Source organism: Callospermophilus lateralis, chromosome 18 (genome assembly GCF_048772815.1).
Source record: "Callospermophilus lateralis isolate mCalLat2 chromosome 18, mCalLat2.hap1, whole genome shotgun sequence".
NCBI lineage: Eukaryota > Metazoa > Chordata > Mammalia > Rodentia > Sciuridae > Callospermophilus > Callospermophilus lateralis.
In genome coordinates this window covers 49,520,559-49,545,572 of record NC_135322.1, presented here as the reverse complement: position 1 = coordinate 49,545,572, position 25,014 = coordinate 49,520,559, and the positions used below count along the sequence as shown (strand labels likewise).

The 25,014-nt window shown below is 45.2% G+C and overlaps 2 protein-coding genes across 2 annotated transcripts in view; both read left to right on the top strand.

The window, feature by feature from the left end:
- The first annotated feature begins 6,742 nt into the window (after nucleotides 1-6,742).
- Agrp (agouti related neuropeptide) lies at nucleotides 6,743-7,503 on the top strand. Its single transcript, XM_076839491.1, has 3 exons — nucleotides 6,743-6,872; nucleotides 7,028-7,113; nucleotides 7,321-7,503. Exons 1-3 carry the CDS (start codon nucleotides 6,743-6,745, stop codon nucleotides 7,501-7,503), a joined length of 399 nt encoding a protein of 132 aa, XP_076695606.1.
- Nucleotides 7,504-8,253: 750 nt separating this feature from the next.
- The window catches only part of Atp6v0d1 (ATPase H+ transporting V0 subunit d1), a 38,417-nt gene continuing 21,656 nt past the window's right edge, over nucleotides 8,254-25,014 (top strand). The window contains exon 1 of the mRNA XM_076838480.2: nucleotides 8,254-8,487. Coding sequence (XP_076694595.1) covers nucleotides 8,358-8,487 — 130 coding nt within the window. The 5' untranslated portion in view covers nucleotides 8,254-8,357. The remainder of the gene's footprint in view (nucleotides 8,488-25,014) is intronic.

Below are 25,014 nucleotides of genomic sequence, written 5' to 3'. Positions count from 1 at the left end.
AGAGGTGGAGGGTTGGAGGAGGAGCAGATTCTTTGTGGAATCCTAGGGCACACACATAAGTGACATCTCCTAAGCATGGGCAACTGATGGGTGCCATTTAGATCCTTGAAGGTATGGGGTCCAGCTTCTCTGCCGCCCCCCCCCATTTGAGCTCAGTTTGTCTATGGGCCAGAATATGGCCAGGTGGCTTCAGCTCCATGTGTGCTCAGCTGTTTGCTCTGCAAGCCCCACTGAAGATGAGCAAAATCCATCTAGCACATGCTGATGGTTTAGCTCACTGAGAAAGAAGCAGGCGTCTTCCTGGACTGGCAAAGTCAAGTCATTCCCTATGGAGCATCTTCAAGAAGTCAGTCAGACCACAAGAACTCCAAGGGAGCCATATTCTTAGTGTTCCATTCCCAGCCCTGCTCCCTTTGCTCCCAGACTCTCAGTAAGCCCTTAGTATTTGTACCAGGCTCTGGCACACAGTAGACATTCAATAAATATTTCATGGATGAAGGAATGAGCCTGTCTCCACACTGGCTTCCAAGGGTCAGTACCCATTGGGTATTCCCTGAGGCTGAGATGTTCCTCTCTCTCTGACACCCCAGCACTCCTTGGCCTCAGGTCTCAACCACAATATCATATGAGGAAGATAGCATTGAGCTTTGGAGTTAGAAACAGTGACAAGGATTCTTTAAGCTTAGTCACATCAGAATCACCTGCAACATCTGTTACAAACTCGGGTAGCTGGGTCCTGAGAATTTGGCACTCCTTAAATCTTGGCAGGACCAAATTGACATTCTCACCAGTTCCTAGGTTAGGCTGCTGCTGCTGCTGGTGGTGGTGGTAGTATGAGCCCCACATTCTGGGACCCACATGTTTAGACACACCTGAAACAGAGGCTCTCAGAGCCCTTCCCCTATCTTTGGCCCTACCTTTTCAGTGCTCTCTGATGAAGTGTCCACTGCTAGTATCTGCCTTTGAGATGCCAGGCCTTTCTGAGCTCACTGTAGAGGCTGATCAGAAATACTAGGAGTTTACACTCCCCATACAAGCCTCTAGGAAGCATGGGAGGGAGTTGCTGTAGATTGACTCCAGCTTCCTCTTGCTTTAGGTGGAGCCCCTCTGAGGCCTGTATTCTGAACTTACCTCAGGGCTCCCCCACCCCACCCCATCTAGGGATGGCCTGAGGAGGATGACTCTCACCCAGTTGGGAATCCTCAGGCCCTCCTCCCTTCTCTTTACTGCAGCAGTAAAATGAACTACCTTCAAGGGTTAAGGGTTGTGAGTTCCCTTTGTCAACTCTAGGAAGTAAACCCAGTCCAGAAGGACTCCTGGAATTTCTTCAGCTGTTACTTGGTTTCAGGGAGGGAAGAAGTAGACTGAATCCCTTAAGCTTGGAACCAGGAAACTGAGGGTGTGGGAGGTTGGAGGTTGTGCTATTGGAAACCACAGGGACTATTAGTATGCCTGTTTTGAACAGCTGTACAAAATCTGACCTAGAAGTTAGGGGGGATCCTTTTGAGAAGCTCCCTCCATCTTTAGGAACCCCCTAAGTGTCTTGCCAGGATACCCAAACTTTCCCAGAAGACCTCACCATGAGTCTCCTGAATCACAAATATATCCCAGGGACACCAGGAACTCTCAGGGAATTGGAGGAAGTTATCACGTTTGGGCACTGCTTCAAACAAAACTGGGAATGGGCATTGGGAAGGCAACCAACTATAGCTGCCCCACTGAGTGCTTATAAAACCAAGAGGTATTAAATAAAACCTCATCTGAAACCAGCCCTATATTTGGGCTTCTTCAGTTATTTGAGCCAATAAATTATTTTTATAGTTTAAGACAGTCCAAATCAAGTTTTGGGTTCAATGCAACTGATGTCTTCTCATTGATTCTATTTCCCTAATAGGTATCTGCCTTGAATGGAGGGTTACCAATAGTCTTTGAGCATTCTAGAAGGTCTTATCTTTAAATCCAATGGTGGGAAACAGAAAAGACTCAGCATGTTCCTAAAGGACCAGGTAAGGGGCACCTGACTTATGGAGATGCTTTAATGTATCTGATATAACCTCTAAGAGGCCATTTATTATTAGACAGTTAATTATTTTGTGAACTTTTAATAAACAACATGAAAAAAGTGCTCTTCATTGAGTTATAACATATAATAAAATGTACAAATCTTTTCTTTTTCTTTTTTTGAGGTGCTGGGGATCCAACCTAGGATCTCATGTGTGCTAGACAAGCACTCTACCACTAAGCAATACACCCTGCCCCCAAATGCACAAGCCTTAAATGTGCATTTTGCAGTTCAATGAAATTTTATATATGTATATACCTGTGTAACCACCATCTCTCTCTCTCTCTCTCTCTCTCTCTCTCACACACACACACACACACACACACACACACACACACACACCAAAGTGAGAAAACACCCTTTGGAGTGAGAAATATACTGCAGGAGGGAAAAGACCCCTTTGTTTTTACAGAACATCCATACCCTCTGGTTTCTCCTCCCTGGAGTCAAGGCCCCAGCCTCAGCAGGTAGGCTCTGTAACCCCCAGGTCTCCCAAATTCCCCACTAGAACATATTTCTGAAAAGTCCTTTAACCAAATGTTTTCCTGAAAACATCAGGCTGGTGGTTCCTGACAGTAAAATTATCCTTACAGTGTTAATGCTCATTCACAGAGGGTTCTTCTATAGACTACTATAGGCAAGAAGGAAAGACAAATGTGAGGACCAGCCATTGCACCTTATGTTGCTAGAAAAGGTAAAAGCAAAACCCAAGTGGAATAGAAAAGACATGTTTATGTTGGCATTAACAGAATATGAATACTGGATTTTGATGACATTAAAAAATAACTTGAATTTTTTTTTTTTTTTTTTGCAATATGGTATTGTGCTTCTGCCTTTTTTTAAAGCACCATTTTTGGGAAGCATAACAAAGCATTTGCTGATAAAATGATATGAAGTTGGGGACTTATCTCAAGATAATCTGAGTTGGGAGATTATGTAAATGAAACAAAATTGTTTGTAAATTGGTGATTATCAAAATAGAATTACAGTACCTGGGTTTCATTATCTTATTCAGGTTACTTTTATGTAGGTTCAAAATTTTCCTTATCAAAAATGAAAAACAAAAGGAATCTTAAAAAGAGCAGGGTAGAACTAGGGATGGTGCTCAGGGGTAGAAGGCTTGTCTAGCATGCATGAGGTCCTGAGTTCAATCCCAGCACCAAAACCTCCCCTACAAAAAACAAACAAACAAACAAACAAACAAACAAACAATGCAATCAAGTGCTTTGAGAGAAGAAGGCCCAAGAATGCCGGAGGGTCTGTAGGACATGGCTAGTCACCTACCTCAGCAAAAGGCAGGTGGGAGTTGGCCAGGGAAGGCTTCCTGGGGGAGAAGACTTTTACTCTCTTGAAACTTAAGTGAAGTTGGGGAGTTCCAGGCAGGGGACACTACCTGTCCCTGGGACTCACAATTGGCATATTCTTTCCTATGCTGTCTTATTTCACTGCCTAACACATGTTCTGCCCCAAACTTGCCCAAAGGCCCCAGCCTGGTAAACAATCAGTACATTCTTCTCACTCAGCTGGAGCTGGGGAGACAGTTACTCCATCATGATGCTCCCTAGAATTGGATCAGTCAGTGAGTCAGTCATCAAACACCTATAACCATAATCATGTTGTACAACCTCTGTGACAGTATTGGGCTCAGATCATAGCAACAGGCACACAGCAGCACTCATACTGCCCATGAACCTATCTGGAGTCCAGAGGAAGAAATAAATATTTGTTTATTTCCTTTCCCACTCTAAGCTCCTTTTGCTCCCCACATGAACTGTATCACCCATCCCCATCCCTACCACTGAATTAGCCCAAAATATGGCCTATGGGTTGGTTTCTTGTCTTAGCTCAGTATGTATACATATATCTATAATTACTTCCATGTTCACCTTTCCAAATAACTGATATTTGGTTTGATTTGTCAAAGTTTGTTACATTAAAAGTTTCCTTCTGTGGGTTGGGGTTGTAGCTCAGTGGTAGAGTACTTTCCTTGCAGCATGAGGCCCTAGGTTTGATCCTCAGCACCACATAAAAGTAAATAAATAAAAATAAAGATATTGGGTCCATCTACAATAAAAAACATTTTAAAAAAATTTCCTATTATCATTTTCTGTTTTCTTTGGTGCTATGGTTTGAATATGGTTTAATTGTGTCCCCTCAAAGGTTCATGTGGGGTGGAAGTATGGAGAGGTGGTAGAGACTCCTAACGGGAGGTCCTAAGGTCATTAGGAAACTACCTTCTCCGGAGACCCCTTGAGCTCTTGTTAGAGGATTCTTGTAAAAAGAGCAATGTGGCCTCAGCAGCTCTCTCTGCTTCCTAGTGGAGACGTGACCACTTAATGTGACTCACTCCTGCCATCTGCCATGGGACCTTTGCCAAGCCTGCTACTCTATGCCATTTGGGATTTCACCCTCCCAAACTGTGAGCTTCAAAAATGTCCCCCATCCCAGCACTGGGGATTGAACCCAGGGGTGCTCTACCATTGAGCTACACCCCAGTCCTTTTTATTTTTTATTATTTTGAGACAGGGTCTCACTAAGTTGTCAAGGCTGGCTTCAAACTTGCCATCTTCCTGCTTCTCTCCCCTGAGTAGCTGAGATTATAGGTTTCAACCACTGCACTTGACTGCCACCCTGTTTTGATGGTTGGTTTGCTTGACTGTCTCCTCCACTGAACCTGATCAGGATCATGGTTTGGCCCCTGTCTGTTGCTTCCCACAGGGCTGATACATCTGTGTGCACACATGCAGGTGAAGACAGCTGAGTGCTGGAGTGGGAAGACACCCTGTCCCAGACATGAAAAGCTTTCCTTAGGATGGTTACTAAACAGGCCCATCCAGGTGCTCAGAATCAGTAGGGCACCTTTCTAACTAACATGTTGTCCCTCTCTGCTCCACACCTCTTTAGCCAGTATCTTCAGGGATGTGCCAGGCACAAGAATTTGAGCAAAGTATCTCATGTACATTTGATACATTGCCCTTCCTGAACCCCAAGTGACCCAATCAGGATGGAAGCACACCTGGGTGTCTGATATTTTTACTTTGCATCATTCTAGAAAAGAGAAAGCACTGAAGTGAGCCACCAGGCCTGGTTACAGCCTCTGGGTTAGAAAGGTCAGTTGAACTGCCAGAGAGATCTCAACACCAGGTCTGTTTTCCAAATCACCAACCCTATTCATAGAGGAGAATAGGGGACTGGCCCTTAACTGGATCATCCTAAGGGCTCAGTTCAGGAACTGTCTCCTTAGAGAGGCTTCCCCTGATTCCTCAGTGTTTCCTCCCACATCCAGGCAACAGTAAGTGGCTTTCTGAGCTCTAAGGACTGTTATCCTGAAAACGACTGCAGTTGATACCAGCATGGACACAGTATTCATCTGTGGAAGGATCTTGCCATAGGCCTACTTCTGCAGAGCCTCCTCCCATGAAGATGGCACACAAATGCCAATTATTGGTGTTGACTCCAGGCAAAGGCTGCCATATGGGAATCTATGATTTCCACTTGCTTCTAGGAGTATTTCTTCAGACATCCTGCTCAGAACAGCCTGTGTGGACTTGGTCTGCAAACCCTGACAGCCCTTTCATCCTTTCCTGCTGCCTTGGGACAGCCTTGTTTGTGCACTGGGTCCTCCAAGCTGATTCAGTCTGCATCCTTTTACCAGATGGACACATGCGAGATTAAAAAGCCCTCCAGAGGGATGAGAGAAGGCAGGGGCAGGTGGGGTCCTATGTCCTACCATGTCCACAAATGGGCAGTCCTCACCACAGCCTCATGCTCATGAGACCAGGTGTGGGCAGAAGCCTAACAACACAAGTATAAGGGAGCAGCCATTAGCACTAATGAGGCAGGCGGCCTGAAAGCTTTTTACTCGGAAGCTGCTTGCCCACCCAGGGAACAGTCCGTCCGTTCAGCGCCCTTAGTTTCCAGGAACCCTGCGCAGAAAGGGGTTTGGGAACAGGAGAAGGGGGTGGGGATCTTGGAGAAGCCTGGAGAGAGAAGAGGGAGGGGATGGTAGTCCAGAGATGTAGGCAGAGGGCCTGTTTTTGGCTAGGTGAGCTTCTTCCACTCTTCTCTCCTCAAAGAAACCCAAGGTCTAGTTCTGTACCCCATCCTTGTACCACAACAGCCACTGGCCCATCACTTCCTTCAATGTCCTTGACCCAAGTTCCTGGAAACAAAGGAAACAACATGCTTTATAGGGGCTGAGTGAGCATTTCCGGGGCCACAAATTAAATTAAACTCTCCTGGCCGCCTGCCTTGTTATTGCTAATGGCTCCAGCCCAGCGCATCCCCCAGGTCCTGGTCCTATGGAAATTTTGGGAGCCTGGATACCCTATCTTGTTTCTAAATTTTAATTGGTTCCTGGAGGCCTCACCCAAAATTGGAGATGGCCACTCCTCTAGTAGAGTACCAAAGTCTTGAGTTCCAGTGAGTGAGCCTGAACTGTGCCCCCACCCTCTAAAGAGGGCCCCTCATGCCTTAGCTGTAGGGTAGAGTCACGTGTGGGTCCTTCATTAGACCCTGACATAAAAGCTGAGGGAACAGTTGGCCAGGGGCTCTCTAGGCAAGGACCAGCAAGCAGAGGTAAGTCCTCAGGTTGGGTGGAGAATCCTACTTTCCAGACATCTACAAGGTACTCCAAGGATGAGGAAGGACTAAGTGGTGGGTTTTCCTATGAGCCAGGCTATGCTGACTGCAGTGCTGCTAAGCTGTGCCCTGCTGCTGGCATTGCCAACCACGCTTGGGGCCCAAATGGGATTGGCACCCCTGGAGGGCATCAGAAGGCCTGACCAGGCCCTGTTACCAGAGTTCCCAGGTGAGTAGGGCAGGGGTGGGCTGGGGGATCCTGAACTCTCTCTGGCCACAAACTTGCCTGCCTGGCATAATCCCTCCTTTCCCCCTTCCCAATCCCAGCCCCGGGAGGTGGGTACTTTGTGCATGGGGGTCCTGTCCTCACATTTTCTGCCCCAGGCTTAGGCCTGCAAGCTCTGCTGAAGAAGACGACTGCAGAACAATCAGAAGAGGCTCTGCTACAGAAGGCAGAAGCTTTGGCAGAGGTAAGCACACAGGGAAAGGGTCAGGCTGCAGAGGGGGCATCAGGTACCACCCCTTCTCCCCACCTCTGGGCCCCTTCAACAAGGGGCGACACAGCAGGGCACCCCTCCCTACACTCCATTGCCATCTTGCACAGCTTAGAGCAAGTGAGGTGCCTGAACCTGCCTTCAGAAGCTTGCACTCACTCTCCTGTTCCCTTACTAATGCAGATGCTAGACCCGCAGAACCGTGAGCTCCGTTCCCCTCGCCGCTGTGTAAGGCTGCACGAGTCCTGCCTGGGACAGCAGGTACCATGCTGTGACCCGTGCGCCACTTGCTACTGCCGCTTCTTCAACGCCTTCTGCTACTGCCGCAAGCTGGGTACGGCCACCAACCCCTGCAGCCGCACTTAACAGGCTGACGTTTCAGCAAACGGGCTTACGAATAAAGGATGGGATCAATCCCAAAGCTGTGGTTATTTCGAACGTGGTCGTCGAGGCGGGGTTGGGTTCTTGAAGGGATGGGGGTGTCACCAAGTCAAGAAACCACATACATCCTTACCCCAGGGACTCGGCTATCCCATCATCTGAGCCACATATACGCGTGCTTTTAGAGCACCAGGCACCTTTGCGGGAAGTAAAGGGGGCCTCAATACAGCCTTGGAAAATCTTCTACATCAAATGCGGGAAAAAGCTGGGCGCAGCTCAGCCCAGCACGGGGGCTGTAACTCCCAGGTAGAGAATAAACCTGAGTCCAGGACCCACTTGCGGCTAAGTGTGACCTTCTGCAAAGCCAGCCCACACCGGACCTCTTTCCCCCTGGTTTAGACTCAACAGTGTGGAACCTTTACAAGTATAAGAATCATCTCCCGCTCTCACTTTTACCCAGCCGGCTTCTGTAGTACTTGGTGCACCTAACCGCGGGAAGACGGCCCCCACCGAATCCTGTGGCCACTGGCGCCACCATGCGGTGGTTCTCGGACATTCAAGTAGCTCTCAGGCCATTGGTGGGGGGGAAACCCATCTCCCTTCAGTGCGCAAGCGCCCCAGAAGGCCGCCTGCAGTTCACACCTGCGCTGCGCTTGCTCAGGAAACCACCCGGAAGCCGGGCGCCGCTCAGAGTCCTGCCCTATTGTGGTCACGTGAGGTCCTTGAACGTCACCTGACGCTCTTGACAGCCCTTTGCGGGCGCCGCGTCAGCTGATCTTTTAGTTGCGTAGTGTGCCGGCCGGTCGGGGCTCTCTGGTCCCGCCGACCCCGCCGCAGCCATGTCGTTCTTCCCGGAGCTTTACTTCAACGTGGATAATGGCTACTTGGAAGGACTGGTGCGCGGCCTGAAGGCCGGGGTGCTCAGCCAGGCGGACTACCTCAACCTGGTGCAGTGCGAGACGCTCGAGGGTGAGCCGCGGGCCCAAGCCGTGAGGCCTTGAAAGGCCAGGCTGGAGGCCGCCCTGGGCCGGGAAACCGGAAGCAGGGGGGGTCTTTCTGGGAATCCGGGAGTCGATGGCGGGCGGGAGAGAAGGGGATCTGCCTATAGCTGCGGCTTGGCGTGGGCCTGGACATAAACAAGGCTTTGAGGACTGCAGTGGTTCGCATCTTGCTGGATTGGCTCTTCCCGGATTGTGCTGGTCATGTAGTAACTGGGGGTCTCGGGAGTGGTTGGGTCTTGCAAGGTATAAGCATCTTCATGGTGACGTAGCCAGAGAGCTGTTCTGTGGCAACGTTTCGGGAGGCTAAGCGGAAAAACCTCCCCACTCCCAAGGCTTTTGGAATCTTCGTGTGTTGGCATTCGCTTTCCTGGGGATTGCTGAGCCAGTTTAGCGAGAAGTTCTTTTCAACTCTGAACCGCCGGCTGCGCAGTGTCTTCTAAAGAAAGTATTTGGGAAAACAAGGGGTGGCCCTGCAAATCTGGAAGTTCATACACAAGTATTCGTCTAAAAATCCCCCTCAGCAAGGGTGGGGGACGGGTGTCGGGACAGGGTTTCTTACACAAGAGTAGTCAGAAGCTGGGTTTCCCTTTCTTTCAGCTCGCTGCTCCAAAGTGAGAATGGTTTCCTCGTGTGCAGCTGCAACAGATGTCCTAATTCCAGGTCCCTCACCTCCCCCAGATGGTAGTAAAGGGCAGGAATGTGTGTTCCCATCCCTGTCCCCCTAGTGATACCTTTAAGCAGAGGTGCTTATAGCTGAAGGAGGAAGATGGCCAGATGACTCACCCACTGTAGAAAATGATCTCATCAAAATTTTTTGAGGTTAAAAGTGAGCTCAGTTATTATTTAACTTACAAACTAGAGAGTCAAGTGAAAATAAGTACTATTAAGATATAAAACTTACTGAAGTTAAAGTATAATAATTGTAGTTTTTAATATTTTAACATAAAACTTCAATAAAAGTTTACTTCTGTTAGTGGAGTGGGTAATGAGGGGAGGGGTGGGGACATGGCTCAGTGGTAGAGTGTTTGCCTGCTGTGCCTGAAGCCCTGGGTTCAGCCCCCAGCCCTGGGGAGAAAAAGTTCCCAGGGAATGAGGGGAGAACACTTCAGGATGCTGGGCTCAAGGAGCCCCTCCAGCAACCTGAATTCATTGTGGGAAGAGGAGAAACAGAGGGAGGCTGCCTGGGGCAGGACATAACACCTAGTTGGCAATTAGTATGAGTTTTGTGGACTGGGACTGGAGGAAGATATTTGCTTAAATCTAAAGGTTAATAGCATTGATCATCACCTGGCATTCAATTGCTTTGTTTCTCTTTCATCTTTTCTTACTCCTGCTGCTGCTTCCCCCTCCCCTGCACATCTTCTAGGACCATAGGATTCCCATCTTCCCAGCATCCTCCATAATCCTCCATAAATATACTAAGCCATTCTTCCTGCAACACTCTTAGCACGTGGCTCATTTGAACATTTAATATGGCATTTAGGAATCCCTTTTTTTGTCACACAAGCCATCTCCCCCAGGACTTGGTGTGGTGGGATTCCGGAGTCAGGCAAACTTGGGTTTGAATTCCAACCCTACCAGTTACTGGATTATTTAACATCTCTGGGCCTTGGTTTCTTCAACTGTATATTAGCAGCATCTATCTAATAAAGAGTGGGAGATGTCAGCAAGCTACTGTGTGTAAAACATGTAGCCCAGCTCCAAGAACACAGAAAGCTCCAAGGACAAAGTGAGCACTCAGTAAACGTTTGCTTGTGTTTTCCATATTATTTTGCCTTTTGCTCCCTTTGCTTCCTTCTTGTTTCCATGAAGGACAGCCCCAATATCACCTCATCTTAGAAACTCTCATAGAATGTTGTTCCCTCCACTCATTCACAACTACTATGGCATTTGGCAGTGCTACTTTTCTAGAAGTTTCTTGACATAGAGTTTGGGGTTCTTGGGATTTTGTATATTGGGGATGCTCAGGACTTTTCAAGGCTGAGGTTAACTAGAAGCAAGGAGTGACCATAAATTTTATTTGTCTCCTACAGAAAGGCCTTTTCTGCTTCAGAAGATGATACCAAAGTCCTGGCCTCTAGGCTGCTGTTGCTGGATATTTTTGCTTCCCCATTCCTGTGAGAAGAGGGAGAGAAGCTGGAAAGGAAGGCTGTAGTCTCTAATGAGAATTTAGGTGTGTGCTACCCCTAGCACACACCTAAATTTTCCAAGGAACATGTTTCCAAGGAACATGTTTCAGGTGTTGGACAGTTCTCAGAAGGTGTAGGGCATTTGGCAAGGGGTGTTTATTTGTTTTGTAAGGCAGGGCAAGTATAGTATCCTGGCCTTCTCTGGGTTCCATTCTAGCAGGGCATCTTCTGGCTGACAGCTGCCTCCTTCTCTCTTAGGACCCCAGAAACCTATGCATCCTCCATTATGCATGTTGCCTGATTGTCTATTCTCAGAAATAGGAGAAAGACCCAAGAGAGGTCATTTTCCTTGGATAAACTGAGGGGACAGAGGTGGGTGGTTAGAAAAGCTCTTTATGGCTCTTAGATTTTCTGGATGTGTTAGATATCTCCTAGAGGCTGGATCCTATCCTAGGAACAGGAGGAAGCAGAGGCAGATCAGAGATTATGAGGAAAAATTATACAGTATTACTTTGTTTTCATTCATTCAGGTACTGAGCACCTGTTTATGCCAGGCATTCCAATAGGGGTTGAGATCCTTTGCTGAATGATTTTCTCTTGAGCTTCATAGTCTGGAAGTAGACATCTGCAGGGCAGGGGAAGACCTTAAGAAATCAGTGTAGTGTAGTGGTTACAGAGGCGGGATTGCTAGCTACCTCATTGCCCCCATGGCCATAAGTAAGGTATGTAACCTTTTTGTCTTGATTTTCATCATCTCTAAATTTATAGTAATAATAGCACCTATCTCATGGGGTGGTTATCACTTAAGCAAGATAATCTCCATTAAATTGCTGATTAGTCCATTTTTGTTGTAGCTAATAATACAATACCACATGCTGGGTGAGTTATATAGAAAGGAACTTTATTTTGGCTTACAGTTCCTGGAGGTACAAGTTTGAGGACCACCACATCAGAGTCTGAGGTGGTGCTGGGCATTACATGGCAAGAGATAGGAGCACATGTGTGTATGTATGACTTCTGTTTTCTTTCTTTGTTGGAACTGGGGATTGATTCCAGGGTGCTTTACCACTGAGCAACATCCCCAGCTCTTTTTCATTTTTTATTTTGAGAAGGGGCCTCTCTAAATTGCTAAGGTGAGCCTTGAATTTGCAGTCCTCTTTCTTCAGCCTCCCAAGTCACTGGGATTACAGGTGTGCAATATCACACCTCTCCCTTTTCTTGTAAAACCACCAGGATTCAATCTTGGGTGCTCCACCCTGATGACTTTAATCCTAATCATTTTCCTGAGGTTCCACCCTCTAAGCACTGTTGTCAGATTAAGTTTCCATGCTCTTAGTATCTTACAATGGGGATTAAATAACACATGAAGCCTTGAGGGACATTCAAACTATATCCAAAACATAGCAAGTGCTTAGCATGAACTTGGGTCATGGTAAAGTCTTGGTGTGTTAGCCCCTAATTTTGTTGTTGTTATTAAGTAAGAAAAAAAGATCAAATATAATTTACAGTGAAGAAGTGATAGGGAATCTTCTTTTGACAGCATGGCTGGTTAAAGTTCTGCTGAGATGTGAATAATTAGGAGCCAGTCATTTAGACAGCTAGCGGGAAAAGCATTTCAGACAGAGATCAGCAAGTGAATGTAGAAATTGCCAGTCCATTTATAGGGACCAATAGGAGACCCCAGTGGTAGGTTGTTGGGACTAGAGTATAACTCTTCTTGGAATTCAGATTTTAAAAAAAAAAAAAAATCAGTCTGAACCCAGGGGAGGAAATCTCTGGCTCCTTAGGACTGGGTATGAGGGCAGAAATAGTGAGGGTAAAGAATATCAGCTTCCATAGAGGCCTGTGGAATTTGTTGGATGTGTCTAAGTTAATGTGTTTCAGACCAGAGGAGTAAATGTAATGCAACTTCCATGTTCAAATGTGTGCTTGCTTGTTCAAGAAACACTTCCTGGAGGCCTACTTTGCCTAGCCTACTGGGCCTCATACCAAAGCTAGGCAGGTATTTTGGACATTACCACAATTCTGAGCCTGAATTCTCAGCTACCCTGAGCTCAATCTAATGGCATTGTTATTAAATTTGCTTGATTAAAGTTATTAAATTCAGAGGTAGATCAGGCTCCAGCCCCACCCTCCAGAATTTCTTTTTCCTTTGTATTTTCTTTAAAACTTTTTTTAAAATGGATATCTACCAAACATATACAAATTTTTAAATATTTTTATTTTTTAGTTATAGGTGGACACAATATCTTTATTTTATTTCCATGTAGTGCTGAGGATCGAACCCAGTGCCTCACGCATGGTAGGTGAGCACTCTACCTCTGAGCCACAACCTCAGCCCCAAACATACTCAAATTAAAAGGAATAATATAATGAGCATATAAAAATAATCAATTATCAGGCTGGGACTGTAGCTCAGTGGCAGAGAGCTTGCCTAGCATGTGTGAAGCACTGGGTTCGATCCTTAGCACTGCATAAAAATAAATAAAATAAAGGCATGCTGTCAACACATAACTACAAAAAAATTTTTTAAATAAATTATCATTTTTGTTGGTACAGTAATTATCAATTTTGTTTCAAGAATAGTTCCCCTGGGGTTAGGAGTGTAACAGTGGTAGAACACTTGTCTAGCATCCCTAAGGCCCCAGATTCAATCCCCAGCACTATTTCAGTCAATCAATCTATCAGTCCATCAATCAATCTCTACATATCCCCTGATTCCCAATTATTTTGAAGTAAATCTCAGAAAACATTATTTCAGCTGTATGTATTTCAGCAACTCAAAAAAAGGTAATGACTACTTTTAAAAAAATAACCACAATATTATTATTCTACCTTATTTTAAAAAACAGCCCTCCAAAGTTTTTAATAAGATTTATTTGTTTCAATCAGGATCTAAATATGACCTATACATTTCAATTAATTGATGCTCTCAGTTATTTTAATACATAGGCTCTCTAAAATAGTTATTTTTTAGTTATTGAAGAAGTTGAATCACTTGATAGATAATAGATTAATAATAGATCATAGATTTTCCATCCATCTCAATTTTGCTGATTATATCCCTGCTGTATGTATAATTTAACATGTTCCTCTGTCCCTTTTCTATCTCCCTCCTGACTTTTTTTTTTTCTTGCTAGGGATTTAACCCATACCTCCTGCAAAGCAGGAGCTCTACTACTTAGCTACATTCCCAGCCTGTTCCCTTGTTTTTCATGTAAGTTAGTATTTATCTATTCATTTTATTATTTAAAAAATATTTTTAGTTGTGGATGGAGAAATAACTTTATTTTGTTTATTTTTATGTGGTGCTGAGGATCGAACCCAGGGCCTTGCATGTGCTAGGCAAGCGCTCTACCGCTGAGCCACAACCTCAGCCCCTGTAAGTTAGTATGTAGATGTAGAGACATGATTAAATTCTGGCTTGATTCATGTTTTTTAAAATGCTTAATAGGTGATGTTTGTACTTCCATTGGGAGGCACCTGATATCTAATTCTTTTTCTGACATGAGGAATCATTGACATTTATTGACTAAAACCATTTTTTCTTTAGGATTTTCAAAATGGTGATACTCTAATTCTGTATCCTCTTGTAATTGCTAACTTGAATACTTGTACCCCTGGAAACTTCCAGTAATCAACTACTTGATTATCCTGATATATAGTCTGTGTAGGAAAGTTTAGGATAATTTCTTAGTTCTTTCCAGTAATTATAAGTTTTTTAAAAATTATGAGCTGGTTCTCTAACATGACTAATGTTGGATGACTAAAAAGTTTATTTGTTTAGTATCATAATTCATTAATGGGCTTTAATGTATTTCTTACATTTCAGTCAGTTAACCTTACTGATTCTTTGATTAACTCTTGCCAATTGAGACTTATTCAATTGGCTGCCAAGTCTTTTTTTTTTTTTTTTTAAGTTGTTGGTAGACCTTTATTTTATTTATTTTTATGTGGTGCTGAGGATTGAACCCAGTGCCTCACACATGCTAGGCAAGTGCTTGATCACTGTGCTTAAACCCCAACCCAAACTGCCAAGCCTTTTTGACACAGCCCCTTAGCCTTTGAGAGTTTTCTTTCACTGTCTGGGGTGCCAGTATCTTCTTTTTTTTTTTTAAATATTTTTATTTTTCAGTTCTTGGCTGACACAACATCTTTGTATGTGGTGCTGAGGATCGAACCCGGGCCGCACGCATACCGAGCGCGCTACCGCTTGAGCCACATCCCCAGCCCGTGCCAGTATCTTCTAAACCTATGATGAACATTTCCTGACCCACACTTAGGGTCATTTCTCTCAAGAAATCTGGTTCTTTACATTGAAAGATGATATGTAGGGGGCCATAATCCGAGTCCCAGAGGTTCTCATTGCTACTGGATTGGTCATTGTTCTGGGTTTTTCTTTATGTATACTTTAGTTTTCCTTTTACTCAGAAACTTAGAAAATACGGAAAAGCAAATGGCTTGCTAGACTATGCAGCTGCATGCAGCTGACAAGTACAAGAATGCCAGTTTCCTAATTAGAATAGGACTTTTACCTGAAACTTGGCTCAGTCAGGACATCTCCCTCCTGTTATAAAGAAATATCATTAATTCTCAAGAGGAGTCCTGTGATGATCTTCTGTGTGAGTTAGATGGTCACCTGAGGATTATTTTTCACAGTCAATGAGTTAGACACTCCAGGACTATGATTGAAGCACACATGTATGATGTGTTGGCCATCTTCCGGAACACTTTTACCCCCTCTCCCCTGATTCATTTATCTTCTGTTCATCATAGCATCTACTTCTGCATTTCAAGATAGATAGATAGATAGATAGAGGATTTCTCTTAAGATGTTTGTGAAGTGCCAGCACAGACCTGGGTACTGATTAAAGTCAGAAAAGTCAGCCACTCCTACTGTGGTCATTTCTTCTTGTCACTTCCAGAAGGTAGGTGCCATGGTAGACCTTGAGTGGTGTGTTAATCAGTTTTTTGTCATAATGACACGAACAAAGGTGGAAAGATTTAGTTTCGCTTAGTATGTTTCAGAGGTTTCAGGCCAAGGCAGAAACTTCACGGCAGAAGGGCCTGGCAAAGCAAATTTGCTCAGGAGAGAGACAAGGAAGAAGATAAAGTCTTCCATGGCATGTCCCCAAAGACCTACTTCCTCCAATTAGGTCCCGCCTCCTAGAAGTCCATTCAGTCATCAATGGATTATTTCACTCATGAGATTAGAGCCCTCATGATCCATCATTCCCCAAAAGCCCCATCTCTGAACACTTGAGATTGTAGATGTATTGTGGATGCAAACCATAGCAAGTGGGTAATGTAAATATGCTACAGTCGCCTTGCTTAGGGCAAGTGTGACTGTCTAATGAATAGAGCAGTGGACATCAAAACAGCACTGAATGCGACATAGGTACAGGTTCCTTTGGTGGGTGACAGTTACAGGCTGTGAGGTTTCTTTTTTTAATATTTTTGTTTTTAGTTTTTGATAGACCTTTATTTTATTTATTTATATGCGGTGCTGAGAATCAAATCCAGTGCCTCCACATGCAAGGCAAGTGTGCTACTGCTGAGCCATAGCCCCAGCCCCATGAGGTTTCTTTTTGGGGTGAAAAAATGTTCTCCCATTGATCATGGTGATGGTTGCACAACTGAATTATACTGAAAACTGTGAATTGTGCACTTTAAATGGGCAAAATTGTATGGCTAATGAATCATTTCTCAGTAAAGCTGTTACCAAAAAATCAGTCAAGCTAAGGAAGTGGGAAGATTATCCTAGGGAGAAGGAATGGCATTAGTAGTCTCAGAACAAAACTGCGGAGGATCAGAAGAGCTTTGGTAACTGGAAGGAATTGAACATGTCAAGGATGTACACATGCAGGGCACATCCTTGACATTCTCTTGATAGTTCCATGTCCTGTAGAAACCCATTGGTTTCCTTGAAAGGATGTACAGTTTAGAAGGGATGAGGACTATGGTTTAAAAAAAAGAAGGGGGAAGATTTCTAGGTTAGATCAGGGTCAATGTGTGGGAAATATCTTAAGAGTTGTTACATATGGTCTTGTGTGGAAATATTTTGTGGGTTTCATTTTGTTTGTCAAAAGAGACTATGTTAGGGCTGGGGTTGTGGCTCAGTGGTAGAGTGCTTGCCTTGTACATGTGAGGCACTGGGTTTGATCCTCAGCACCACATAAAAAATGAATAAATAAAATAAAGATATTGTGTCCATCTACAACTAAAAAAATTCTTTAAAAATAAAAAAAGGAGACTATGTTGAATTGATGGAAAAAGATAATCTTGGATAGCAAATATGAACTTAGCTCAGTCCTAAACTCCACAGAGTCAGATGTGATCCAAAGACGTCACAGTCCTGACAGTTATTGAATTGACCACAAGAAAGAGAGGCACTCAGGGAGCATTGGAAAAAGCATATATAGAAAGCAATAACCAAAGGAGAGTTCGCACTGTAAGAGAAAGGGAATAAACACAAGTCTTTGAGCTGTAAGAGCTGGGCCCCACACATCTGAAGTTTTCTCCCAGTTTCTAAGGATCTGTGTTGTCCTGGCTGCCCTGGACAGTGATACCAGTATATAAAGAGACCCCAGTGCCCAATTGTCAAGGAAATGGCATAGATTATTAGTGGTGTCGATAGCACCCTGCTGCTTGATTACTCTCCTCCAGCTTGCTGCTGCTGCCGCCCAAGAGGATAAAGTCTCCAGAGTGAGGATAGAAGATGGGGAGAGGCAAGAGGGAGGTTTGGCATCTGGCTGCTATAAGCCAGCTTGGACTTGATCCCTCAGTGGATAAAGCTTAGGGAAGTGGAGGGGATGGGTGGTGGAGGTGTGATGCAATTAGAAACGTGCTCTGAAGCTCTGGAGGATTGATTCAGGAGGAGCCAGACTGGGCTCTTGCTGATGGCTCTTTCAGCTCTCTAGGTGACAGAACATGGGCTGGACCAGGGCAAGAGTGGTTGACGTGGGGATAAAGGACTGGATCAGAGATGAAACCCACAATATGGGGCTAGTTTTTATTATATATAGGGGTTAGAGGTGTTAGAAGTCAAGTTTTAATTTTTTTAATATATATTTTTTAGTTGTAGGTAGACACAGTACCTTTATTTTATTTTTATGTAGTGCTAAGGATTGAACCCAGTGCCTCACACATGCTAGGCGAGCATTCTACCACTGAGCCTCAATCCCAGCCCCTGAAGTCAAGTTTTTTACTTCATAAAATACTGGGTAGTTGCTGGAGCCATTTTGAGATAGGAATCCTGAGGGAGAAGAAGGTTAGGACATGGATGGGGTGATAGGAGAGGAGGTACTGTGTGTCAGATGTCTGAGGGAGGAGTCCAGCAAGCTGGTGGCCATGTGGGGAAGTAACACTAAAGATACCAATCTGAAAGTCACACTCTGACTGGTGGCTGTTAGACCCACGCCTGGCCATCTGTTGGTTTGCAGCCAGGGCAGGCGTGCCTTAGAAACTAAGACCTCAGAAGCTTCGACCTTAGAAGCTACCCGCAAATCTTGCCAGGCAGCTAGAGAGCAGCTTTAACTTCAGGCCAAGTGGATACAAGTGTGGCCTAACAAGGACACCTGGCATGGGGCCTAATTTGGCAAGTGGAACAGTGAGAGCAATAGCCAGGGATTTCCCTACAGGTTCCTGCTATTTGTATCTGCATAATTGTAGGATATGTTGATGTTTTCCTTCTGTTTTCTCTCTTTTTTTTTTTTTTTTGGTGGGGATGGCAGTGTACTGAGGATTGAATCCAGAGGTACTTTACCACTGAGCCACAAGCCTAGCCCTTTTTATTTTTTATTTTGAGATAGGGTCTCACTAAGTTGATTAGGGCCTCACTAAATTGTTGAGGCTGATCTTGAACTTGGGATCCTCCTGCCTTGGCCGCCTGGTCTCTGGGATTACAGGCATGTGCCCTTATACCTGGTTCTTGTTTTCTTTTTTAAATTTCAAAAAATTAAGTTGGTAGAAGGAGGACTTGGTGTAGATCCTTTGAGGGCAAGTTTTCACCCCCTAGTTAAAACACTGTACACTGTAGATTAGCATAGGATAGCATATACAGAGATGATCACACCAGCCTTATTGGTAATAGCAAACTACTAGAACCAATGGCATATCCACTGATGTGGTTAAGGTATGGTTAAATAAACCATGGTGTATTCTTACAGTGGAATACTAGCTAGTGTTCAAAAGCATGAAGTTCCATATGAGATTATTTAGAAATATATTGTTAGGTGAAAAATTGGGAAGCATTGTGTATAATATCCCATTTTAGTAGAATACTAGGTGGCATGCACAGAGACAAGTGTTTGATGTATAGGCACCAAATTGTCCTGAGTAACAACCTGGACAACATTTTGGTGTTAAATTTATGTTTTCTTCCATTGTTTGAATGTACTGGAGTGAACAAATATTACTTTTAAAATTTAACACATCTGATGAAGATATTTAAGGAAAATTAGAAAAATATAAGCCATCAAGGAGAAGTACCCACACCCAGCACTCCTCCAAGCTGAGACCTGTGCTAGTTAGCTTGGGGCATTCATCTTACAGATTTTTCACTTAGAGTCTTGTAGGGCTGGTCTGAGTCTTAGGGAGCCCCCATCAAGCCCCCTTTCTTATATACCTGAAGATTCAGAGTCCAGCGGGTAATTGAGGGCCTGCAGGGTTGGACTTGTTTCCCATACTGGAGTCCCAGGATCCCTGACCAGGTACAGACTGGGCAGGTCCCCTTACCTTCCCATTTTTCTCTTTTCCCTTTGCCTCTCCCCACCTCTACTCCCACTTTCCCTTCACTGATTGCATCTTGCATTGGTATATACTTTTACCTGATTTTATCTGGGAAGCTATTTATGGTCAAGTCAGTAACAATCTTCACAGTAACAGAGAACCCCTATTTCATAAGCCCTGCCCCAGGAGGTCATGTCAGAACTTGCTCTGGTGAGTGATAATACACACTTTTTCTTTGGTTGATTCAGCAATTTCTTGGGCCTGATTTCTGAGGTGGAGTCAGTGCTTGAATCCATGTCTTGGGCCATTATAAAAAATATATTTTTATTTGTTATTTTAGTTATTTTATTTATTTATATTCAGTGCTGAGAATTGAACTCATTCCTTACCCATGCTAGGCAAGTGTTCTACCACTGAGCACAACCCAGCCCGTTTTGGGCCTTTGAGGTAACCTTAGAAAATAGGCAAATGTCACCTATCCCTTGAAGAATACATTTTCAGATAGCAGAAAGGGAAACACCTCAACTTCTTATTTTAAACATTTTGCATAAAACACTTCTGATGTATTAGTCTCATGTGTTTTCTTAAGTGGCACACACAAAACAGCAGTTTCTCTCCTGCTTAAGGCCTGAAATGAAATGAACAGAATTACCCTGAAGGCCTCCAATAGTTTTTGTTTTGGTACGGGGAATTGAATCCAAGGATGCTGTACCACTGAACTACGGTCCTTTTTATTTTTTATTTTGAGACGGGGTCTTGCTAAGATGCTGAGGCTGGCCTTGAACTTGCAATCCTCCTACCTTAGCCCCCTGAGTCACTGGAATTTCTGGTGTATGCCATTGTATCTGGCTGCCTCCAATAGTTTTGCATCTAGCCCTAATCAGGCCACCCCCTCACCCTTCCTGCTATGGTCAGGGTGCCTGCTGCAGCACCTAGCCCCTTCTCTATCTTGTACCTGTTATATCTGGGGCTTAGCCACAGTCCAGCTTGTAGGACAACTTGCATCAGGTTACAAGTGCATCAAGGGCCAGGTTGCAAGGACATGCTGTAGTGGACTTTCTGGTAAGTCATCTGTGCCTGCCCAGGGTCAGGGTCCTAGGGCTTCTTTGGGTTTTCAGAATCTCCTTTGAGTTACATATGGGGCCAGACATTAGATTGTGTCTCCCTTTTTGGTGGGCTCTGGGATGCTGAATATGTGTTTTTCCACCTGTAAGGTGAAGCAGAAAGTACTTACTTGCAACTTGCTGGTTGTTAAGATTCAACCACACTGCCCTATCCAGATGGTAATGTGATTAGATGAGTGACAACTCTGTATTGGTACTGGCAGGATATAAAAGAAGAAAAGCTGAGGCCCTATAATGAGGAGCGGCATTACTGTGTTGCGGATTGTCTTGTTTCTGAGTTTTTAAGCACCTGTTTTTATTAAATGTTGAATAAAGGGAATTGAATACTTGGGAGCGTCTGACTGAGTTGAAGCACAAGAGTGCAGTGGGCTGAGAATGCCAAGGCTTCCCTCTCTGTCCTCTTAGCCTCACCCCTCAGCTCTGTCTACACTGATGCTGGACAGACCAGTTCCTCATGCCAGATTTGCACTCACTTGGTTTCCATTTTGGTTTTCCTAGGCTCATGTTCCATAAATCCCCGTTCTTTATGAAACATATTGCATGGCTCTACAGGTATCTGCATCCCTGATGCTTGCAGAGATTGATGGCTGGGAAGATGCGGAACAGGAATCTGAGTCATTATTAAATTGGAGGGATGTGTTGAGAGGAACTGGAGCACCCCGTTGCCACCAGAGTGGGACTCCTCATTGTTGATCTTGCCATCCTTGCTTTGTCCACAAGGGGGTGCACATGTATCAGTTTGCTGCCAGAGATCCTGGGGAAGGGGAGTGGCAGGACCCCAAGATGGCCCAGCTTCTTGCTCTTCCACACAACACCTGCCTTGCCTGGTGTCCCTTAGGACTCTGCCCTTGTCTTTACTTTCCAGTTGGGCTCTCAGATTATGTAGGTTTCATGGATAAGTGTTTCCTGTCTGTTCATCCCTTCTAGCTCTTACCGTTCTGTGCCATGGCTTCTAGGGATGGAAAGGAGAAGGACAGGGGACATTTCCTGATGCTGTCTGTCCTGATGCCTGGTGTAGGATATTACAGCTGTAACCACCAAGCTGTCCTCATTTACACTGCCTGGGTCATGCTGGCAACTCTCAAGAGTTGGAGCAGCAGCTAAGCACAGTGTGATAGCTATGCACCAAGGGATCTTGGGGTCTCCAGATAGGAGCTTAAAGCTTCCCAGGGATCAGAGCCATGCTTCTTAAGCTCCCAAAAGTGTCCTCTTCTATAGGTGCTTCCTATTCGTGCTCTGCCACTCTGGTCTGTCCAGGAGAGGCAAAATTCGCACTCAGGACAGACTCCTTCTTTGGTACTCTGAAGTATAGATACATAGGAGTATATGGGGCACATACTGGTACATATATGTAAGTGATTCTGGGAGAGCCCAAGCCTGGGATCCAAATTCCAAGAAAACACTGTGGATCCTGAAGTTATGCAGGGAATGGGGTTGTAATCAAGTGATTGACAACTCTCCTCCCCCATCTGGGGGCCTTTCCATCGGCTTTCCTGACCTCTGCCTTGGTCAATTCTTACTCCTTTCCCTACACCTTTTTTTTTTTTTTTTTTTTTTTTTTTTTTTTTTTTTTTTAATATATCCTGCCCTAGAATGTTGGCCATCTTCCTTTTTTATTTTTTTTGGTACTGGGGATTGAACCCAGGAGTGCTTTACCACTTAGGCACATTCCCAGCCCTTTTATTCTTTATTTTGAGACAGTCTCACTAAGTTGCTTAGGGCTCTAAGTTGCTGAGATTGGCCTTGAACTTGCAATCCTCCTGCCTCTTTGCCTGTTGGTGGCATGCACCACCAAGTTTTGCCATTTTCTTTTTTTAGAACCACAAAAATCAAGGCTCTAAAGTGCTATGTTAAGGTAGACTACTATTGCGTATCCCAAATCCATGCTCTGCCTGTTCACACTCAGCACCCCACAGATCCTCTGAAGGTCTGTGGAGGAGGGCTTAAGGGGCTGGGATGCCCCTGTGTAAATGTGGGTTATCCTGAGGACAGCCAGGCAGACTTGCGGCAGGGGAAAGGGTGTCGGTGGGGAACAGTCCTGACTGGGTGCCAGGCACTGCTTTCCTGGCCAGCTGTGGCTAGGTCCTGGGTACTTGCCCAGACTTCATCCCCCTTGGACATTCAGGCCATGGTTTTAGGCCTTGACCTCAGCTGAGGCCTTATATTTGGCTGGCTGATGGGGCTTCCCCTCTGAGCAGTCATCTGTGGTGTCCTTACTGCTGCAACTCAGCCTGTGCTGCTGTGACAGTTTCACAGCCCTGGGGCGTACCCTGTACCTGCCAAACACCAAGGCTGTTCTGTGTGTGCTCAGGCCACAAGTCTCACCTGAAGCCCTGAATGGCCCTCAAAGGTTGTGTTACAGGGAGTCAGGGTGACCCAGGCCTGACAAAACTGGAACAGTAGCCGAGTTGGACAGGTTCCCCAAGATAACTTATACAACCACCTTATGAGGAAAATTGAGGCCTAGATAAAATTAAAGGCTTAGTCTCTGGACACCTATCTTGGCTCCAGGTCCAATCACTCTTATGTTCTGTGGGGTTTTTTTTCCCTTTAATTTTTCTTACTTTTATTTTGAGATAGGGTCTTGCTAAGTTGCACAGGCTGGTCTTTGACTTACAGTCTTGCCTTATCCTCCCAAGTAACTTGGATTAGAGTAGCTGAGATTTCAGAGTAACTGGGATTATAGGCATGCACTCTCATGCCTGGCCATTAATTCTTTCATTTGTTTACTCAAAGCTTCTTGGGCTATCTCTCTGTACACCTACCCCTTGACTTAATGATCAGGGCAAAGAAGCCCTGCTTCTGGAGTCCTTACTGTTCCCTCAGGGCTTCTCATAGAAAATGTAGCTTGGAGCTTAATGAGTGGAAGTAGAGGAATTCAGATGAGTTGCAACTCATGACTTATTACACAGTCTGTCAGGTCATAGTAACAGCTCACCTGTTTTCTCTACCCTTAAATCTTTAAGCTTTAAACTATCTTCCATGTGGACAGGTCTAGGGGAACAGAGGATTCTGAAATTCTCTCCTTCAGGCCAGGCCCAGACTCCCTGCCTCTACCTCCCATCTGGACCTAGCTTCTACCCCAAATATGTGACCACTTACCTTCCAGGGTCCAGCTTAGGATCACAGTGCTGATAATGCTCAATCGGGCATATATTCTGCTACCCCTGCATATCCTTGGGTAGGTGGACGAGGAGTCCTGGGATGCTATATAGGACCAGCCTGTGTGGTTACTGCTACTGTTAACTTCCTGCCTGGTCCAAGCCTCTTGGCTTTTCTGGGCATGGGATAGATAACTCTGCCACTGGACCTAGGGGCTCTGTGCGTTTTCTATGAGCTTCAGGGAATGGGGCTCCATACTGAGAGTATCATATCCTCACGGCCCAAATGAGGCTTGCTCACCTGAGCCCATCCACAGGGTCTAGGTCAAATGCAAAACTAGTATTTCTTACTCTCTCCTTTGGGCTGGCTCTAGACACCATGGAATTTGCAGGATGCTCCAGCCAGGATCCAGCCTGACCTGACTTAAACTCACTGAGAACAGCAGCCCTAGAGTTACCCTTCACTCTCATCTAAGTGAACCTTAGCTTTCCTTCATATTCTTCCTCCAGAGTTCTGTGTATGTAGAACAGAGTTCAGCATCAAGGACTGACAGGATTATTCAGGTGGTGTGGGTCTGCTGACCTAGGAGCTGAATGTGGACACGGGTCAATTTTTTAGCACAACTCACTGCCCCAACTGGCCTTTCCTAGGCTGACACCTGACCAGACTATGCCGCTTTACCTCTCTTACTCATACTAAGGCAAACTGATGTCTTTGGGAAATGCAAAGCTTCAACCTGCAGACTCTACAATTGCATTGGCAAGCCTGGAGGAAAAAGCTTGCTCAAGGTCAAAGTGCAGGGCAGCAGTAGAGGAGGTGTGTCCCTGCTTCCCAGAGTGAATCTGAGTCTCCTGATTCTTGGGCTAGGCTATGGCCCGGGAACTAGAGAAGCTATCCTGTAAGCCCTGTGTCTTCTGGAACATGCCAGTCCCATGGAGCCTTAGGGCCAGGATGGGGATGGCTAGCGAAGGCTGTCCAGTTGGATCTCTGCTCTATCAGAAGAGAGTGTCTTTGGAACTTGGCCTGGGTGAAGCAGTAACCAGTTTTGCCCCTCCCTTTGGCACATAAGGCCATCGCCTGCCTGGCACCCTTCTGACTGTCAGTTAAATTGACTTCCTCATAGGACGCAAAAGGTGTTTTCATTGTCCCAGCTATAGGGACGAGGTGTTCCTGAGAGAATACAGGTAATTAAATGTGGCTCCTCTGCCACTTGCCACCTGTCCTAGAGCAGGGAGTAGGGTGGTGATTCCAAGGCAGACATCCTGCTGTCTCCTGGATATGGGGGAGATGATCCTCTCACTGGATCTGTATGTCTAATGTTGGTGGGTGGTACCACTGATGTCAGCTGGGCAGCCTCTGTGGATTAGCCCCCTTATCCCTGCCACCAGTGCCTCACCTCACTGAAAAGCC